The sequence below is a fragment of the Phycodurus eques genome, unplaced genomic scaffold, assembly GCF_024500275.1.
Source record: "Phycodurus eques isolate BA_2022a unplaced genomic scaffold, UOR_Pequ_1.1 contig_29, whole genome shotgun sequence".
Classification (NCBI taxonomy): Eukaryota; Metazoa; Chordata; class Actinopteri; order Syngnathiformes; family Syngnathidae; genus Phycodurus; species Phycodurus eques.
In genome coordinates this window covers 247725-265096 of record NW_026904026.1, presented here as the reverse complement: position 1 = coordinate 265096, position 17372 = coordinate 247725, and the positions used below count along the sequence as shown (strand labels likewise).

At 44.6% G+C, this 17372-nt stretch overlaps 1 protein-coding gene across 2 annotated transcripts in view; it reads right to left on the bottom strand.

Annotated features, from left to right (window-relative positions):
- Positions 1-8378: 8378 nt before the first annotated feature.
- Positions 8379-17372, bottom strand: part of LOC133398274 (gastrula zinc finger protein XlCGF57.1-like) — a 41414-nt gene continuing 32420 nt past the window's right edge. The window contains exons 2-4 of one of the 2 annotated variants that reach the window (XR_009767780.1): positions 8878-9030; positions 8556-8662; positions 8379-8478 (exon numbers count right to left, since the gene is read on the bottom strand). Coding sequence is in view for 1 of the 2 variants with exons in the window: in XM_061669917.1 (XP_061525901.1) it covers positions 8398-8478; positions 8589-8662; positions 8878-9030 (308 nt within the window). In the remaining variant the exon portion in view is untranslated. The remainder of the gene's footprint in view (positions 8479-8555; positions 8663-8877; positions 9031-17372) is intronic. The other variant, XM_061669917.1, reaches the window with a different exon arrangement.

Sequence of the window (17372 nt, the reverse complement as noted above, 5' to 3'; positions counted from 1 at the left end):
CAATTGTTAATCTAGACAAGTCCTAAGAGGGTCGTCTCTGCCCCCCTACCCCACAATGGACGTGAACCGAAATGTGCAAAGATTGACAGATCTTTTCAGTGAAGCACAACTTTCCAGCAGCATGACGACAGGTGGACACAGTGGGAAAATGGCAAAATATTACAACAGACCATGCCTTTGTTATCCAAATCTTTTGGTACACAAAATTGTTAAATACTTTAGTACTTATGTATTGCAAGCACTGCAATCGGCTGGCGACCAGTTCAGGGTGTACCCCGCCTCCTCCCCGAAGATCGTTGGGATTGGCTGCAGGCTGCCCGCGAGCCTTGTGAGGATAAGCGTTACAGAAAATGGATGGATGGAGGGATATTATATGTATTGCAAGCATCGTTGATTCTTGTTATCTGTGTGACCTGACTTTGTGAATTGCACTTTAAGCAATTAAGGGATACTTACATATTATTTGATATGTGAACAAATGAGCCTGCTGCACATCCTTCCCATCTCTATCCCTCTGTCTGGCCAACCTGTAGAGATTCTTTTCTCCTTCTTTAGTGTCCAACCTGGAATACATGTCATCATATGCCTCTTGTTTGGCGTTTGCCACCTCTACCTTTGCCATATGTCGCATCTCAATGTATTCCTTTCGCCCCTCCTTGGTCCTCTCGGTGTCCCACTTCTTCTTCACTATCCTTTTTCCTTGTATGATTTCCTGTACTGTGATGTTCCATCACCAAGTCTCCTTCTCTCCTTTCGTGCCAGAAGATACACCAAGTAATCCCCTGCCTGTCTTTCTGATCACCTTGGCTGTAGCGGTCCAGTCTTCTGGAAGCTCCTCCTGTCCATGAGAGCCTGTCTCACCTCTTTCCGAAAAGCTGCACAACACTCATCCTGTCTCAGCTTCCACCACATGGTTCTCTGCTCTGCCTTTGTCTTCCTCATCTTCCTCCCCACCACCGGAGTCATCTTACACACCACCATCCTATGCTGTCTAGCCACACTCTCCCCTACCACTACCTTACAGTCGGTAACGTCCTTCAAATTACATCGTCTGCACAAGATGTAATCCCCCCGCTCTTGTAGGTCACCCTATGTTCCTGCCTCTTCTGGAAAAAAAGTGTTCACTACAGCCATTTGCATCCTTTTTGCAAAGTCTACCACCATCTGTCCCTCCAAGTTCCTTTCCTGGATACCGTACTTACCCGTCACTTCTTCATCACCCCTATTTCCACCCAGTTTTAGATATTCGAGTGTTTCTTTGTTACTTTGATTTGATTGGTATCTGTTGTGGGACTTTGTTTAGTTTTCCCTTTTTGAAGATTAAATATTATTTTGAGACTCCCGCACTCCTGCCTTGCCTCCCTGCTTCCCTGCAATTGGGTCCACCATGTTCTTGCCTTGCGTTACTCGCCCTCGCCTTAACCACGTACGTAGGGTTAGGGTTAGGGCGTCCAGTCAAACCTGCCCCCAAGCCACCATGTTCAGTACCAGCCATTTTTCCTAGTTCAGCTTCCCGAGACCTTGTGCACTCTTCCACTCCCGTACCCTCTACTCCCAAACCTCAATGGCGGCAGGCTGAGGAAGCGACTGCAGGCCCCGTTCCTGCTCCTCGGCAGCTGCGGCAGGCTCCCGTTCCTGCTCCTCGGCAGCTGCGCCAGGCTCCCGTTCCTGCTCCTCGGCAGCTGCGGCAGGCTCCCGTTCCTGCTCCTCGGCAGCTGCGCCAGGCTCCCGTTCCTGCTCTTCGGCAGCTGCGCCAGGCTCCCGTTCCTGCTCTTCGGCAGCTGCGCCAGGCTCCCGTTCCTGCTCCTCGGCAGCTGCGCCAGGCTCCCGTTCCTGCTCCTCGGCAGCTGCGCCAGGCTCCCGTTCCTGCTCCTCGGCAGCTGCGCCAGGCTCCCGTTCCTGCTCCTCGGCAGCTGCGCCAGGCTCCCGTTCCTGCTCCTCGGCAGCTGCGCCAGGCTCCCGTTCCTGCTCCTCGGCAGCTGCGCCAGGTTCCCGCTCCTGCTCCTCGGCAACTGCGCCAGGTTCCCGCTCCTGCTCCTCGGCAGCTGCGCCAGGTTCCCGCTCCTGCTCCTCGGCAGCTGCGCCAGGTTCCCGCTCCTGCTCCTCGGCAGCTGCGCCAGGTTCCCGCTCCGGCGGCGCTCGTCCAGCGGCTGCCACCCGACCTTGCTCCGGCGGCGCTCGTCCAGCGGGCGCCACCCGACCCCGCTCCGACGGCTCTCGTCCAGCGGCCGCCACCCGTCCTCGCTCCGGCGGCGCTCGTCCAGCGGCCGCCACCCGTCCTCGCTCCGGCGGCGCTCGTCCAGCGGCCGCCACCCATCCTAGCTCCGGCGGCGCTCGTCCAGCGGCCGCCACCCGTCCTCGCTCCGGCGGCGCTCGTCCAGCGGCCGCCACCCGTCCTCGCTCCGGCGGCGCACGTCCAGCGGCCGCCACCCAACCCTATTGCCTGGCCCCTGCATTACCATTGGCTTCGGCACCGTGGCCGTCCGCCTGAATGGTCCTGTAAAGACCCTGGTGCTTGGCGTCCTGGACGACCTCCTGAACCGCTCAGCCAAGCACCTCACCCTGGGTGGCCTGGATGGCCACCATACTGACCTGAGGGGTGGACTCTGTACCCTCCTCCAGGCCCCCTTCCGCCCACCCTGGGTTGGTGACTTTTTGGTTGTTGTTTGGGGAACGTCTGGGATCCGTTCCTTTAGAGGGGGGGTACTGTCATGGTCTGTGTTTTGGTTTGGGTTGTGTTTAGTTTTGTTCCATGTTTTCCTGTGTTCCATGTTTGTCGTGTGCTCATTAAGTTGTTGTGTCCACCTGTTCTCGTCTGCTTTGTGTCGACCAATCAGCTCTCTCCAGCCACTCATGTCTTGTCCAGGTGTTCCTCGTTGTCTCGTCTATCTGTTTGTATTTAGTTCCCTGGTTTCTTTCAGTTCTTGTCGGTTCATTGTCGTTGTCACATGTCTCTGCCATGTCATAGTCGTCAGTTGTCTTTATCATTGTGGTATGTTATTGTCAGGTGTCATTCTCCCTTTCTATTCCACGTCTTACTCACAGGTCATAGTTTGTTTCCAGTTTTAGATATTCGAGTGTTTCTTTGTTACTTTGATTTGATTGGTATCTGTTGTGGGACTTTGTTTAGTTTTCCCTTTTTGAAGATTAAATATTATTTTGAGACTCCCGCACTCCTGCCTTGCCTCCCTGCTTCCCTGCAATTGGGTCCACCATGTTCTTGCCTTGCGTTACTCGCCCTCGCCTTAACCACGTACGTGACAGAAGAACAGAAAACAATCAACAACAACACAACATTTGTTTGAGAGGTCAACTTCTAATGCTAATTGGAAGCAGCATGCTGTTACCTGTTTCTCCCTCCCCCTTTGTGAGCATCTGGGGTGAGGTGAAAACTGCGCTTGCTTGTGCTGGTCATTATCAAACAGAACAGACGTTTTGTTTCTCCTTCTAACAGCAATGTGACATGACACTGATGGTTTTGATCGCCTCCCATTGCCACAAAATCAAATTCATGTAGAATATTTTACCTGTTTTATACTCTCCAGGGGTGTCAAACTCATTTTTGTCTTGGGCCACATTTTAGTTATGATTTCCCTCAGAGGGCGGTTAGAACAGTGAAACCACATAAATGTTTATTCACCAAATCGTATTATTACCATTACACAACAAATTGATCCTCGAGGGTGCATGGGAGTTCGCCCAACCAGTCTACATGTGTTTTGTGGACTTAGATAAGGCGTTCGACCGTGTCCTTCGGGAAGTCCTGTGGAGGGTGCTTTGGGAGTATGGGGTACCGAACCCCCTGATATGGGCAGTTCGGTCCCTGTACGACCGGAGTCAGAGTTTGGTCCGCATATCCTGCAGTAAGTCGGACTTGTTCCTGGTGAGGGTTGGACTCCGCCAAGGCTGCCCTTTGTCACCGATTCTGTTCATAACTTTTATGGGCAGAATTTCAAGGCGCAGCCGAGGCGTAGAGGGGGTCCAGTTTAGTGGCCTTAGTATTGCATCTCTGGTTTTTGCTGATGATGTGGTTCTGTTGGCTTCATCAAGCCTCCAACTCCAACTCTCACTGGAGCAGTTCGCAGCCGAGTGTGAAGCGGCTGGGGTGAGAATCAGCACCTCCAAATCTGAGACCATGGTCCTCAGTCGGAAAAGGGTGGACGTGCCCTCTCCAGGTCGTGGATGAGATCCTGTCCCAAGCGGAGGAGTTCAAGTACCTTGGGGTCTTGTTCACGAGTGAGGGAAGAATGGAACGGGAGGTCGACAGGCGGATCGGTGCGGCGTCTGCAGTGACGCGGACTTTGTATTGGTCCATTGTGGTAAAGAAGGAGCTAAGCCGAAAGCCGAAGCTCTCAATTTACCAGTTGATCTACGTTCCTACCCTCACCTATGGTCACGAGCTGTGTGTCGTGACCGAAAGAACAAGATCCCGGATACAAGTGGCTGAAATGAGTTTCCTCCTCAGGGTGTCCAGGCTTTCCCTTAGTGTTAAATAAATTGTAGAAGTTATCATTTATTTGCTTAGATTTTGATGGTTGCTTGCTGACTAGAGAGAGCTTAGAGAGAAGCTCGGTCATCCGGGAGGATGTCAGAGTAGAGCCGCTGCTCCTCCACATTGAGAGGAGCCAGATGAGGTGGCTGGAGCATCTGATTCGGATGGCTGCCGGACGCCTCCCCGGTGAGGTGTTCCGAGCATGTCCCACCGGGAGGAGACCCCAGGGACGACCCAGGACACGCTGCAGAGACTACGTCCTTTGGCTGGCCTGGGATCGCCTCGGGATCCCCCCGGAAGAGCTGGATGAAGTGGCCTGGGGAGAGGGAAGTCTGGGCGTCCCTGCTAAAGCTACTGCCCCCGCGACCCGACCTCGGAAAAGCGGTAGAAAATGCATGGATGGACAACAAATTGAGGGATAACTAGTTTTGAAATCGCGGCACGGCGCCCGACTGGTTAGGGCGTCTGCCTTACAGTTCTGAGGACCGGGGTTCAATCCTGTGTGGAGTTTGCATGTTCTCCCCATGCCTGTGTGGGTTTTCTCCGGGCACTCCGGTTTCCTCCCACATCCCAAAAACATGCATTAATTGGTGACTATAAATTGCCCATAGGTGTGAATGTGAGTGCGAATGGTTGTTTGTTTGTATGTGCCCTGCGATTGGCTGGCAACCAGTTCAGGGTGTAACCCCGCCTGCTGCCCGATGATTGCTGGGATAGGACTCCAGCACGCACGCGATCCTAGTGAGGAGAAGCGGCTCAGAAAATGGATGGATGGGTACAGATTTTTGCAAAAATCACGGAAGTTGACGAGCATGATTTGCTTTCGTGGGCAACATAAAATTATGTGGCAGGCCTTGAGTTTGACACCTATGCTCTACACTATCACACATTTCAAATGACACCTGTTATGAAAAATTCATTCATTCATTCATTTTCCCTCCCGCTTATCCTCACAAGGGTCGCAGGCGTGCTGGAGCCTATCCTAGCTCACTCTGGGCAAGGGGCGGGGTACACCCTGAACTGGTGACCAGTCAATCGCAGGGCACATACAAACAAACAACCATATGTACTCACATTCACACCTATGGGCAATTTAGAGTCTTCAATGAACCTACCGTGCATGTTTCTGGGATGTGGGAGGAAGCAGGAGTACCCGGAGAAACCCACGCAGGCACGGAGAGAACATGCAAACTCCACACAGGTGGGACTAGATTTGAACGTGAGTCTTCAGAACTCTGAGGCAGAGGTGCTCACCAGTCAACACTGTGCTGCCATGAAAAATCAGATTGGCAAAAAATACAATTAGACCGGTTCAAAAATGTCTACCATTATCATTTTCAGAATGTTCACTTTTGAGGTCATCACTAATTTTGATTGGCTCCCATTGCCACAAAATCAAAATGCTGCTGATTTTCTCACCTGTTTCAAATTCAACACAATCGCAGCTTTCAAATGAGAACCCATGTGAAAAATCCATCCATCCATCCATTTACTGAGCCCCTTCTCCTCACTAGGGTCACGGGCGTGCTGGAGCCTATCCCAACTATCATCGGGCAGGAGGCGGGGTACACCCTGAACTGGTTGCCAGCCAATCGCAGGGCACATACAAACAAACAACCATTCGCACTCGCATTCACACCTACGGGCAATTTAGAGTTGTTAATTAACCTACCAAGCATGTTTTTGGGATGTGATGCAGAAGCGTCTTGGTGCTTCTGCATCAAGGCCTCCAGCTCGCAACGCTTGGAGTCGAGCTCCTGCAGTTGAAAACAGCTGGCGATTCATTGTGGACATTGTTAGACTGTGGATATTTGTACACAATGAACACTTTTTCTACGAAGGGCTGAGCGTATGCGTGTGTGCGTATGTGTGTGTGTGAACGGGGTGGGAGAGATGTGAGCCAGAGATGGCACCTCTCAGGTTGTTGTGATTCCAAACAGACGCTGTCCTGGAAGTGCGCTGGCACACACACAAGTCATTGGATTTCCCTGAGTAAACACACGTCCAACGTTTACGGCAACAAAGGGGGCCTCTTTCTCCCGCCCCTCCCCACTTGGAATGTTTTCACAGGAAAAAACAACGGGTTGAGAAATAAAGCAAGAGTGAATGTTGGCTACGAATGGATTGCTAAGGTTAACGCTTGAGAAATCCTAGGACATGTTGTAGTTTGTCCTATACTAACTTTCAAATTTAGGCTTTGCACATTTGTCTACCAGATGGGTTACTTGTTTCCATTTCAAAGCATCCATCCATCCATCCATTTTCTGAGCCGCTTCTCCTCACTGGGGTCGTGGGCATGCTGGAGCCTATGCCAGCTATCATCGGGCAGGAGGCGGGGTACACCCTGAACTGGTCGCCAGCCAATCGCAGGGCACATAGAAACAAACAACCATTCGCACTCACATTCACACCTACGGGCAATTTAGAGTCTCCAATTCATGCATGGTTTTTTTTTGAGGATGTGGGAGGAAACCGGAGGGCCCGGAGAAAACGCACGCTGGCACGGGGAGAACATGCAAACTGCACACAGGCGGGGCCGGGGATTGAACCCCAGTCCTCAGAACTGTGAGGCTGACAATCATTGGGCAGCCGTGGCCCAATGGTTAAGATCATCGCCTGCCACCGTGGGGGACCTAGGTTGATGACCCCGACTGGACCATCCGCCAACATCCCCCGGACTCACGGCTGTGGTATCCTTGAGCAAGACACTGATACCCCGAAATGCGCTTCAGCTGCCACCTGCTCCAGTGTGTTCCACTAACGTGTATGTGTTCACTGTGATGGGTTAAATGCAGAGAACAAATTTCATATGCATGCATGCATGCATGTTCATGATAATAAAAGATGATTCTTCTTCTAACCAGTCGGCCACCGTGCCGCTCCAATTCAAAGCATGTAGCAAAATTTTTTTTATTTTTTTTTTTTTTACTTTTTTTTTTTTTTGCCCCGCTACTGGTCTGTTTTCTTTGAAGTACATACTCTGCCTCATGCTGTAAACTATCCATCCATCATCCATTTTCTGAGCCACTTATCCTCACAAGGATCGTGGGAATCTTGAAATGTACATATATTAACTTGATTTTATTTATTTTTATTAGTTTTTTTCATCAAAATTGTCCAAAATAAGATATATTGTTTAAAAAAATCTAATATTAAATATAGTTTATTGTATATATTTTTATCTCAAAGCATTAAAATTGCTAAAATATAATTGAGCTTCTCTTTGAAAAAATTATATGAAAAATGTATTACCATTTATTTAAATTTTATTCTTTTATGTTTTTGAAATATATACATGTATTGAAAACTATTTACATAATTTATTGTAATTTTATTTTTAAATAATCCAAATGTAATTAATTTACAAATGGAAATATTACTCATATTTAACTACATATATTTCTTAATTTGTAAAAGTATATTTTGAGTGTTTTTCAAAGATAAAAAATATGTAAACATATTGGCCTTGAAAGAGTTAAAATTCATCAAATACACTAAAACTTCAGCTTGAAAGATGTAATATTTTTGATGTTTTACTTATTGAATATATATATATATATATATATATATATATATATATGAGATAAATGATAATTTATGAAATGTCTATTATTAATAAATATTTATTTTATTTTTTTATATAAAATACCCTCCAAATAATTACATTTACAAATACAATATTTATATTATAATGCAGATTTTATTCCATTGTTGTATATATTTTTTTTCAATTAATTTTTGTGCTTTGTTTAATAAAATAAACTATGGAGTTATGTAAACATAATGGCCATTAAAGGGTCAAACCTCCTCAAATATAATCAATCTTCATCTTGAAATATACATGTATTCATTATATATTATTATTAGATCCAAAAGACACGGTTTATTTTATGATACAGTTTTCTTTATTTTGAGGGCGGTTGAGGGCGTCGGCCTGCTCCAGCTGTTCTCGCAGAAAACAGTTGACTTGGCCCAGGCTGCCGCATCTGGAAATACAAGAACACCGACTTAGCACATCTGCATCAGTTTAGCTCGAGTCACATACAAAGACAAACACACACACACAAGTTGGGTTTTATGTGTACGCAAGACAAACATCTTCTCCAAGTCGGAGGTCTTCTCCAGGACTTGGCCTTCCAGCTGGCCACACCTGCTCTTGTACTGGAGGACCTTGAAGGAGAAACCAGGGTCAGACTGAGGAGCATATGGAAAGCCCTTAAAGCATTTATTCTACATTCTTGATATTTATTTTTCAATACGCATTTATTTACAAATGAGGACAAAGAGCGTACCGGTGCACGGATCTTAATCTGGATATGAAGGATAAGGAATAAATGCTCAAAGGGCTTTCCATAGGAGCGTTTCTCGGTCACTTCTCAGCTCACCGTGGTCTGCGGCCTCTGGACCAGCTGGGCCTGCTACTGCTGGGCCTCCTGGAAGAGCAGCAGCCTCCGCCTGTATCCTCGATCCTGGACCACCTATTGCCACGGCGACACGCTGTCCCGGTCCGAGTCTGCCGGCGACGGCATGGTCAGCATCTGATCCAGGTGGACAGAGAGAGACTTTTGAGTTTCAATGATCCAAGAAGTGTTTTGCATTGGTCCATGTTTGTTAGGGTTTGGGTTAGGGGGTTAGGGTTTGATAGGGTTTTTACATATTATATTTTCATATGTATATTTAATATGTAATGTAGGTAGAAAGTGACTTCATAAAGTTGATATTCGCCACATTGTTTCCAGATTGGTTTGAGAGCTTTTCACATGACCAGGTTTAAAGGTCACAAAAAAATGTTATTTACCTGCAATTGTTTACAGGCTTGGGGTACACGTAAAGTGGTACCTTGACTTAAGAGTTACCTAACTGACTGAAAGTTTTTCGAATTAAACGGCATTGCTTGATTTTTTTTGCTTTGTTTTGCGAGGAAAAAAAAGGGCACATAAATACACAAGTCACGGATGGTGTAGTGGGGGCCTTCTCATAAAATTGCCCCCAAATTTAATTAAATGTTTTTTTTTTTTAAATACATCTTTTATTCTCTTAAAGTTACAACCTTTTTGAAAAAAAGACTGTTGCTGACTCTTAAAAAAATATAAACTTTATTCTTGTCTAATTCTGACGTTTTTGTTAAAAAAATTATATTGTGCTCACAAAATTCAGTCTGTTTAAAAAAGAAAAGAAATTCTTATAATTTAATGATTTAAAACAAACCTCACCCTGTTGCTTAACAATAGAACTTCATTCTTGGAAAATTACTTTTCATGAAAAAAGACTTTATTTTCATATGATTCAATCTTTTTAAAATAATAATCTCCCTTCTTTCTCTTGAAAACATAAGACTTATTGTGACACCAATAAGCCATTCATTTAAAATAAAAACACATCTTTCTCCCCAAAAATTATAAGACTTTTTTCTCAAATTTAAATCTTATATTTTCTTTTTTACTATTTTTGTATGGTGATGACTTCTTTCTTGAAAAAAATATGACTGTTCTAAAAAGATTCGACCAGTTTCGAAAAATATAATTCTTATGACTTTTATCTTAAAAATATTATTTTTGTAATGTACAATTAGAACTTTTGTATCTCAAATTTTTTTGGAAGAGTCTACCTTATTTTCTTGATGATAATCCCTTTTTTCTTGAAAAAATAAGTCTTGTTTGTTTCAACAATAAGACATTAATAAAAAAATATTATTATTATTTATTTTTCCAAAAACATACGTAATACATATTTCAAAAATAAAACTTGATTCTTGTCGCTTTAAAGGTTACGGCTTTTTAAAATTTTTAAATATGGCTGAATTTTCTTGAAAATATATGACTGTTCTCGCAAATTTCCCACTTTTTCTCTCCCAAAAATACGACTTTATTCTTGTAATTTTGCATCTTTATGATAAAAAAAATAAGACTACACAAAAGTTTACCTCTTCAAAGAATATGATTGCTCTTGTAAAACCTTTTTTTTTTTCCAAAATATTTAAAATGTTTCAAGTTTGCATGTTCAGGCAAGCTTGTACTTTCGTTTCGTGACTTTTATTCTGAATGTTTTTTTGTGGTTACGAGGCAAACGCCGTTGCGTGTTTCCGCACGGTCGCTTATATCCGCCGTACTTCCTGTTTGTCTTCGTGGCGATAAAACACTCCAAAACGAGGCGAATTAAACAGTTAGCTACATTTAGTGCGAAGATCAACATGTAGATATACTCCTGCTGTAGGAAAATGGTGCCTAAACACGTTTAGAGCTTTCGTTTCGTGACTTTTATTGTAAATTTATTTTTGTGGTTACGAGGCAAACGCCGTTGCGTGTTTCCGCACGGTCGCTGATATCCGCCGTACTTCCTGTTTATCTTCGTGGCGATAAAACACTCCAAAACGAGGCGAATTAAGCAGTTAGCTACATTTAGTGAGATCAACATGTAGATATACTCATGCTGTCGAAAAATGGTGCCTAAAAACGTTTAGAGCTTTTGATTCGTGACTTTTATTGTGATCTTTCTTTTGTGGTTACGAGGCGAACGCCGTTGCGTTTTTCCGCACGGTCGCTTATATTCGCCGGACTTCCTGTTTGTCTTCGTGGCGATAAAACACTCCAAAGCGAGGCGAATTAAACCGTTAGCTGCATTTAGTGCGCAGATCAACATGTAGATATACACCTTCTGTCGAAAATGGTGCCTAAAAACGTTTAGAGCTTTCGTTTCGTGACTTTTAATGTGATTTTTTTGTGGTTAAGAAACAAACGCCGTTGCGTTGTTTCCGCACGGTTGCTTATTTACGCCGTACTTCCTGTTTGTCTTCGTGGCGATAAAACACACCAAAACGAGGCGAATTAAACAATTAGCTACATTTCGTGCGCAGATCAACATGTATATATACTCCTGCTGTCGAAATATGGTGCCTAAACACGTTTAGAGCTTTCGTTTCGTGACTTTTGTTATGTTTTTTTGTGGTTACGAGGCAAACGCCGTTGCGTGTTTCCGCACGGTCGCTTATTTACGCCGTACTTCCTGTTTGTCTTCGTGGCGATAAAACACTCCAAAGCGAGGCGAATTAAACAGTTAGCTTCATTTAGTGCGCAGATCAACATGTAGATATACTCCTGCTGTCGAAATATGGTGCCTAAACACGTTTAGAGCTTTCGTTTCGTGACTTTTATTGTGAATGTTTTTTTGTGGTTACGAGGCAAACGCCGTTGCGTGTTTCCGCACGGTCGCTTATTTACGCCGTACTTCCTGTTTGTCTTCGTTGCGATAAAACACTCCAAAGCGAGGCGAATTAAACAGTTAGCTGCATTTAGTGCGCAGATCAACATGTAGATATACACCTTCTGTCGAAAATGGTGCCTAAAAACGTTTAGAGCTTTCGTTTCGTGACTTTTAATGTGATTTATTTTGTGGTTCAGAGGCAAACGCCGTTGCGTGTTTCCGCACGGTCGCTTATATCCGTCCTACTTCCTGTTTGTCTTCGTGGCGATAAAACACTCCAAAGCGAGGCGAATTAAGCAGTTAGCTACATTTAGTGAGATCAACATGTAGATATACTCCTTCTGTCGAAAAATGGTGTCTAAACACGTTTAGAGCTTTCGTTTCGTGACGTTTGTGATGTTTTTTTGTGGTTACGAGGCAAACGCCGTTGCGTGTTTCCGCACGGTTGCTTATTTACGCCGTACTTCCTGTTTGTCTTCGTGGCGATAAAACGCTCCAAAACGAGGCGAATTAAACAGTTAGTTACACTTAGTGCTCAAATCAACATGTATATATACTCCTGCTGTCGAGATATGGTGCCTAAACACGTTTAGAGCTTTCGTTTCGTGACTTTTATTGTGAATGTTTTTTGTGGCTAAGAGGCAAACGCCGTTGCGTGTTTCCGCACGGTCGCTTATATCCGCCGTACTTCCTTTTTGTCTTCGTGGCGATAAAACACTCCAAAACGAGGCGAATTAAAAAGTTAGCTGTATTTAGTGCGCAGATCAACATGTATATCTACACCTGCTGTCGAAATATGGTGCCTAAACACGTTTAGAGCTTTCGTTTCGTGACTTTAATGTGATTTTTTTTGGTTAAGAGGCAAACGCCGTTGCGTGTTTCCGCACGGTTGCTTATGTACGCCGTACTTCCTGTTTGTCTTCGTGTCGATAAAACGCTCCAAAACGAGGCGAATTAAACAGTTAGCTACACTTAGTGCTAAAATCAACATGTATATATACACTCCTGCTGTCGAGATATGGTGCCCAAACACGTTTAGAGCTTTCGTTTCGTGACTTTTAATGTAATTTATTTTTGTGGTTCAGAGGCAAACGCCGTTGCGTGTTTCCGCACGGTCGCTTATTTACGCCGTACTTCCTGTTTGTCTTCGTGGCGATAAAACGCTCCAAAACGAGGCGAATTAAACAGTTAGCTACACTTAGTGCTCAAATCAACATGTATATATACTCCTGCTGTCGAGATATGGTGCCTAAAAACGTTTCGAGCTTTCGTTTCGTGACTTTTAATGTGATTTTTTTTGTGGTTACGAGGCAAACGCCGTTGCGTGTTTCCGCACGGTCGCTTATTTACGCCGTACTTCCTGTTTGTCTTCGTGGCGATAAAACACTCCAAAGCGAGGCGAATTAAGCAGTTAGCTACATTTAGTGAGATCAACATGTATATATACTCCTGCTGTCGAAATATGGTGCCTAAACACGTTTAGAGCTTTCGTTTCGTGACTTTTAATGTGATTTTTTTTGTGGTTAAGAGGCAAACGCCGTTGCGTGTTTCCGCACGGTCGCTTATTTACGCCGTACTTCCTGTTTGTCTTCGTTGCGATAAAACACTCCAAAGCGAGGCGAATTAAACAGTTAGCTGCATTTAGTGCGCAGATCAACATGTAGATATACACCTTCTGTCGAAAATGGTGCCTAAAAACGTTTAGAGCTTTCGTTTCGTGACTTTTATTGTGAATGTTTTTTGTGGTTACGAGGCAAACGCCGTTGCGTGTTTCCGCACGGTCGCTGATATCCGCCGTACTTCCTGTTTGTCTTCGTGGCGATAAAACACTCCAAAACGAGGCGAATTAAACAGTTAGCTACATTTCGTGCGCAGATCAACATGTATATATACTCCTGCTGTCGATATATGGTGCCTAAACACGTTTAGAGCTTTCGTTTCGTGACTTTTATTGTGAATGTTTTTTGTGGTTAAGAGGCAAACGCCGTTGCGTGTTTCCGCACGGTCGCTTATATCCGCCGTACTTCCTGTTTGTCTTCGTGGCGATAAAACACTCCAAAACGAGGCGAATTAAACAGTTAGCTACATTTAGTGCGCAGATCAACATGTATATATACATCCTGCTGTCGAAATATGGTGCCTAAACACGTTTAGAGCTTTCGTTTCGTGACTTTTAATGTGATTTTTTTTGTGGTTACGAGGCAAACGCCGTTGCGTGTTTCCGCACGGTCGCTTATTTACGCCGTACTTCCTGTTTGTCTTCGTGGCGATAAAACGCTCCAAAACGAGGCGAATTAAACAGTTAGCTACACTTAGTGCTCAAATCAACATGTATATATACTCCTGCTGTCGAGATATGGTGCCTAAACACGTTTAGAGCTTTCGTTTCGTGACTTTTATTGTGAATGTTTTTTTGTGGTCTAAGAGGCAAACGCCGTTGCGTGTTTCCGCACGGTCGCTGATATCCGCCGTACTTCCTGTTTGTCTTCGTGGCGATAAAACACTCCAAAACGAGGCGAATTAAACAGTTAGCTACATTTCGTGCGCAGATCAACATGTATATATACTCCTGCTGTCGATATATGGTGCCTAAACACGTTTAGAGCTTTCGTTTCGTGACTTTTATTGTGAATGTTTATTGTGGCTAAGAGGCAAACGCCGTTGCGTGTTTCCGCACGGTCGCTTATATCCGCCGTACTTCCTGTTTGTCTTCGTGGGGATAAAACACTCCAAAACGAGGCGAATTAAAAAGTTAGCTACATTTAGTGCGCAGATCAACATGTAGATATACTCCTTCTGTCGAAAAGTGGTGCCTAAACACGTTTAGAGCTTTCGTTTCGTGACTTTTGTGATGTTTTTTTGTGGTTACGAGGCAAACGCCGTTGCGTGTTTCCGCACGGTCGCTTTTTTACGCCGTACTTCCCGTTTGTCTTCGTGGCGATAAAACACTCCAAAGCGAGGCGAATTAAACAGTTAGCTGCATTTAATGCGCAGATCAACATGTATATATACTCCTGCTGTCGAGATATGGTGCCTAAACACGTTTAGAGCTTTCGTTTCGTGACTTTTATTGTGAATGTTTTTTGTGGCTAAGAGGCAAACGCCGTTGCGTGTTTCCGCACGGTCGCTGATATCCGCCGTACTTCCTGTTTGTCTTCATGGCGATAAAACGCTCCAAAACGAGGCGAATTAAACAGTTAGCTACACTTAGTGCTCAAATCAACATGTATATATACACTCCTGCTGTCGAGATATGGTGCCTAAACACGTTTAGAGCTTTCGTTTTGTGACTTTTAATGTGATTTATTTTGTGGTTCAGAGGCAAACGCCGTTGCGTGTTTCCGCACGGTCGCTTATATCCGTCGTACTTCCTGTTTGTCTTCGTGGCGATAAAACAGTCCAAAGCGAGGCGAATTAAGCAGTTAGCTACATTTAGTGAGATCAACATGTAGATATACACCTTCTGTCGAAAATGGTGCCTAAAAACGTTTCGAGCTTTCGTTTCGTGACTTTTAATGTGATTTTTTTTGTGGTTCAGAGGCAAACGCCATTGCGTGTTTCCGCACGGTCGCTTATTTACGCCGTACTTCCTGTTTGTCTTCGTTGCGATAAAACACTCCAAAGCTAGGCGAATTAAACAGTTAGCTGCATTTAGTGCGCAGATCAACATGTTGATATACTACCTGCTGTCGAAATATGGTGCCTAAACGCGTTTAGAGCTTTCGTTTCGTGACTTTTGTGATGTTTTTTTGTGGTTAAGAGGCAAACGCCGTTGCGTGTTTCCGCACGGTCGCTTATTTACGCCGTACTTCCTGTTTGTCTTCGTTGCGATAAAACACTCCAAAGCTAGGCGAATTAAACAGTTAGCTGCATTTAGTGCGCAGATCAACATGTTGATATACACCTTCTGTCGAAAATGGTGCCTAAAAACGTTTAGAGCTTTCGTTTCGTGACTTTTAATGTGATTTATTTTGTGGTTCAGAGGCAAACGCCGTTGCGTGTTTCCGCACGGTCGCTTATTTACGCCGTACTTCCTGTTTGTCTTCGTGGCGATAAAACGCTCCAAAACGAGGCGAATTAAACAGTTAGCTACACTTAGTGCTCAAATCAACATGTATATATACTCCTGCTGTCGAGATATGGTGCCTAAACGCGTTTTGAGCTTTCGTTTCGTGACTTTTATTGTGAATGTTTTTTGTGGTTACGAGGCAAACGCCGTTGCGTGTTTCCGCACGGTCGCTGATATCCGCCGTACTTCCTGTTTGTCTTCGTGGCGATAAAACGCTCCAAAACGAGGCGAATTAAACAGTTAGCTACATTTAGTGCGCAGATCAACATGTATATATACTCCTGCTGTCGAGATATGGTGCCTAAACACGTTTAGAGCTTTCGTTTCGTGACTTTTATTGTGAATGTTTTTTGTGGCTAAGAGGCAAACGCCGTTGCGTGTTTCCGCACGGTCGCTTATATCCGCCGTACTTCCTGTTTGTCTTCGTGGCGATAAAACGCTCCAAAACGAGGCGAATTAAACAGTTAGCTACACTTAGTGCTCAAATCAACATGTATATATACACTCCTGCTGTCGAGATATGGTGCCTAAACACGTTTAGAGCTTTCGTTTCGTGACTTTTAATGTGATTTTTTTTGTGGTTCAGAGGCAAACGCCGTTGCGTGTTTCCGCACGGTCGCTTATTTACGCCGTACTTCCTGTTTGTCTTCGTGGCGATAAAACACTCCAAAGCGAGGCGAATTAAACAGTTAGCTGCATTTAGTGCGCAGATCAACATGTATGATATACACCTTCTGTCGAAAATGGTGCCTAAAAACGTTTAGAGCTTTCGTTTCGTGACTTTTAATGTGATTTATTTTGTGGTTCAGAGGCAAACGCCGTTGCGTGTTTCCGCACGGTCGCTTATTTACGCCGTACTTCCTGTTTGTCTTCGTGGCGATAAAACGCTCCAAAACGAGGCGAATTAAACAGTTAGCTACACTTAGTGCTCAAATCAACATGTATATATACTCCTGCTGTCGAGATATGGTGCCTAAACACGTTTTGAGCTTTCGTTTCGTGACTTTTATTGTGAATGTTTTTTGTGGTTACGAGGCAAACGCCGTTGCGTGTTTCCGCACGGTCGCTGATATCCGCCGTACTTCCTGTTTGTCTTCGTGGCGATAAAACACTCCAAAACGAGGCGAATTAAAAAGTTAGCTACGTTTAGTGCGCAGATCAACAAGTATATCTACACCTGCTGTCGAAATATGGTGCCTAAACACGTTTAGAGCTTTCGTTTCGTGACTTTTATTGTGAATGTTTTTTTGTGGTTACGAGGCAAACGCCGTTGCGTGTTTCCGCACGGTCGCTTATTTACGCCGTACTTCCTGTTTGTCTTCGTGGCGATAAAACACTCCAAAACGAGGCGAATTAAACAGTTAGCTACATTTCGTGCGCAGATCAACATGTATATATACTCCTGCTGTCGAAATATGGTGCCTAAACGCGTTTGGAGCTTTCGTTTCGTGACTTTTGTGATGTTTTTTTGTGGTTAAGAGGCAAACGCCGTTGCGTGTTTCCGCACGGTCGCTTATTTACGCCGTACTTCCTGTTTGTCTTCGTTGCGATAAAACACTCCAAAGCTAGGCGAATTAAACAGTTAGCTACACTTTAGTGCGCAGATCAACA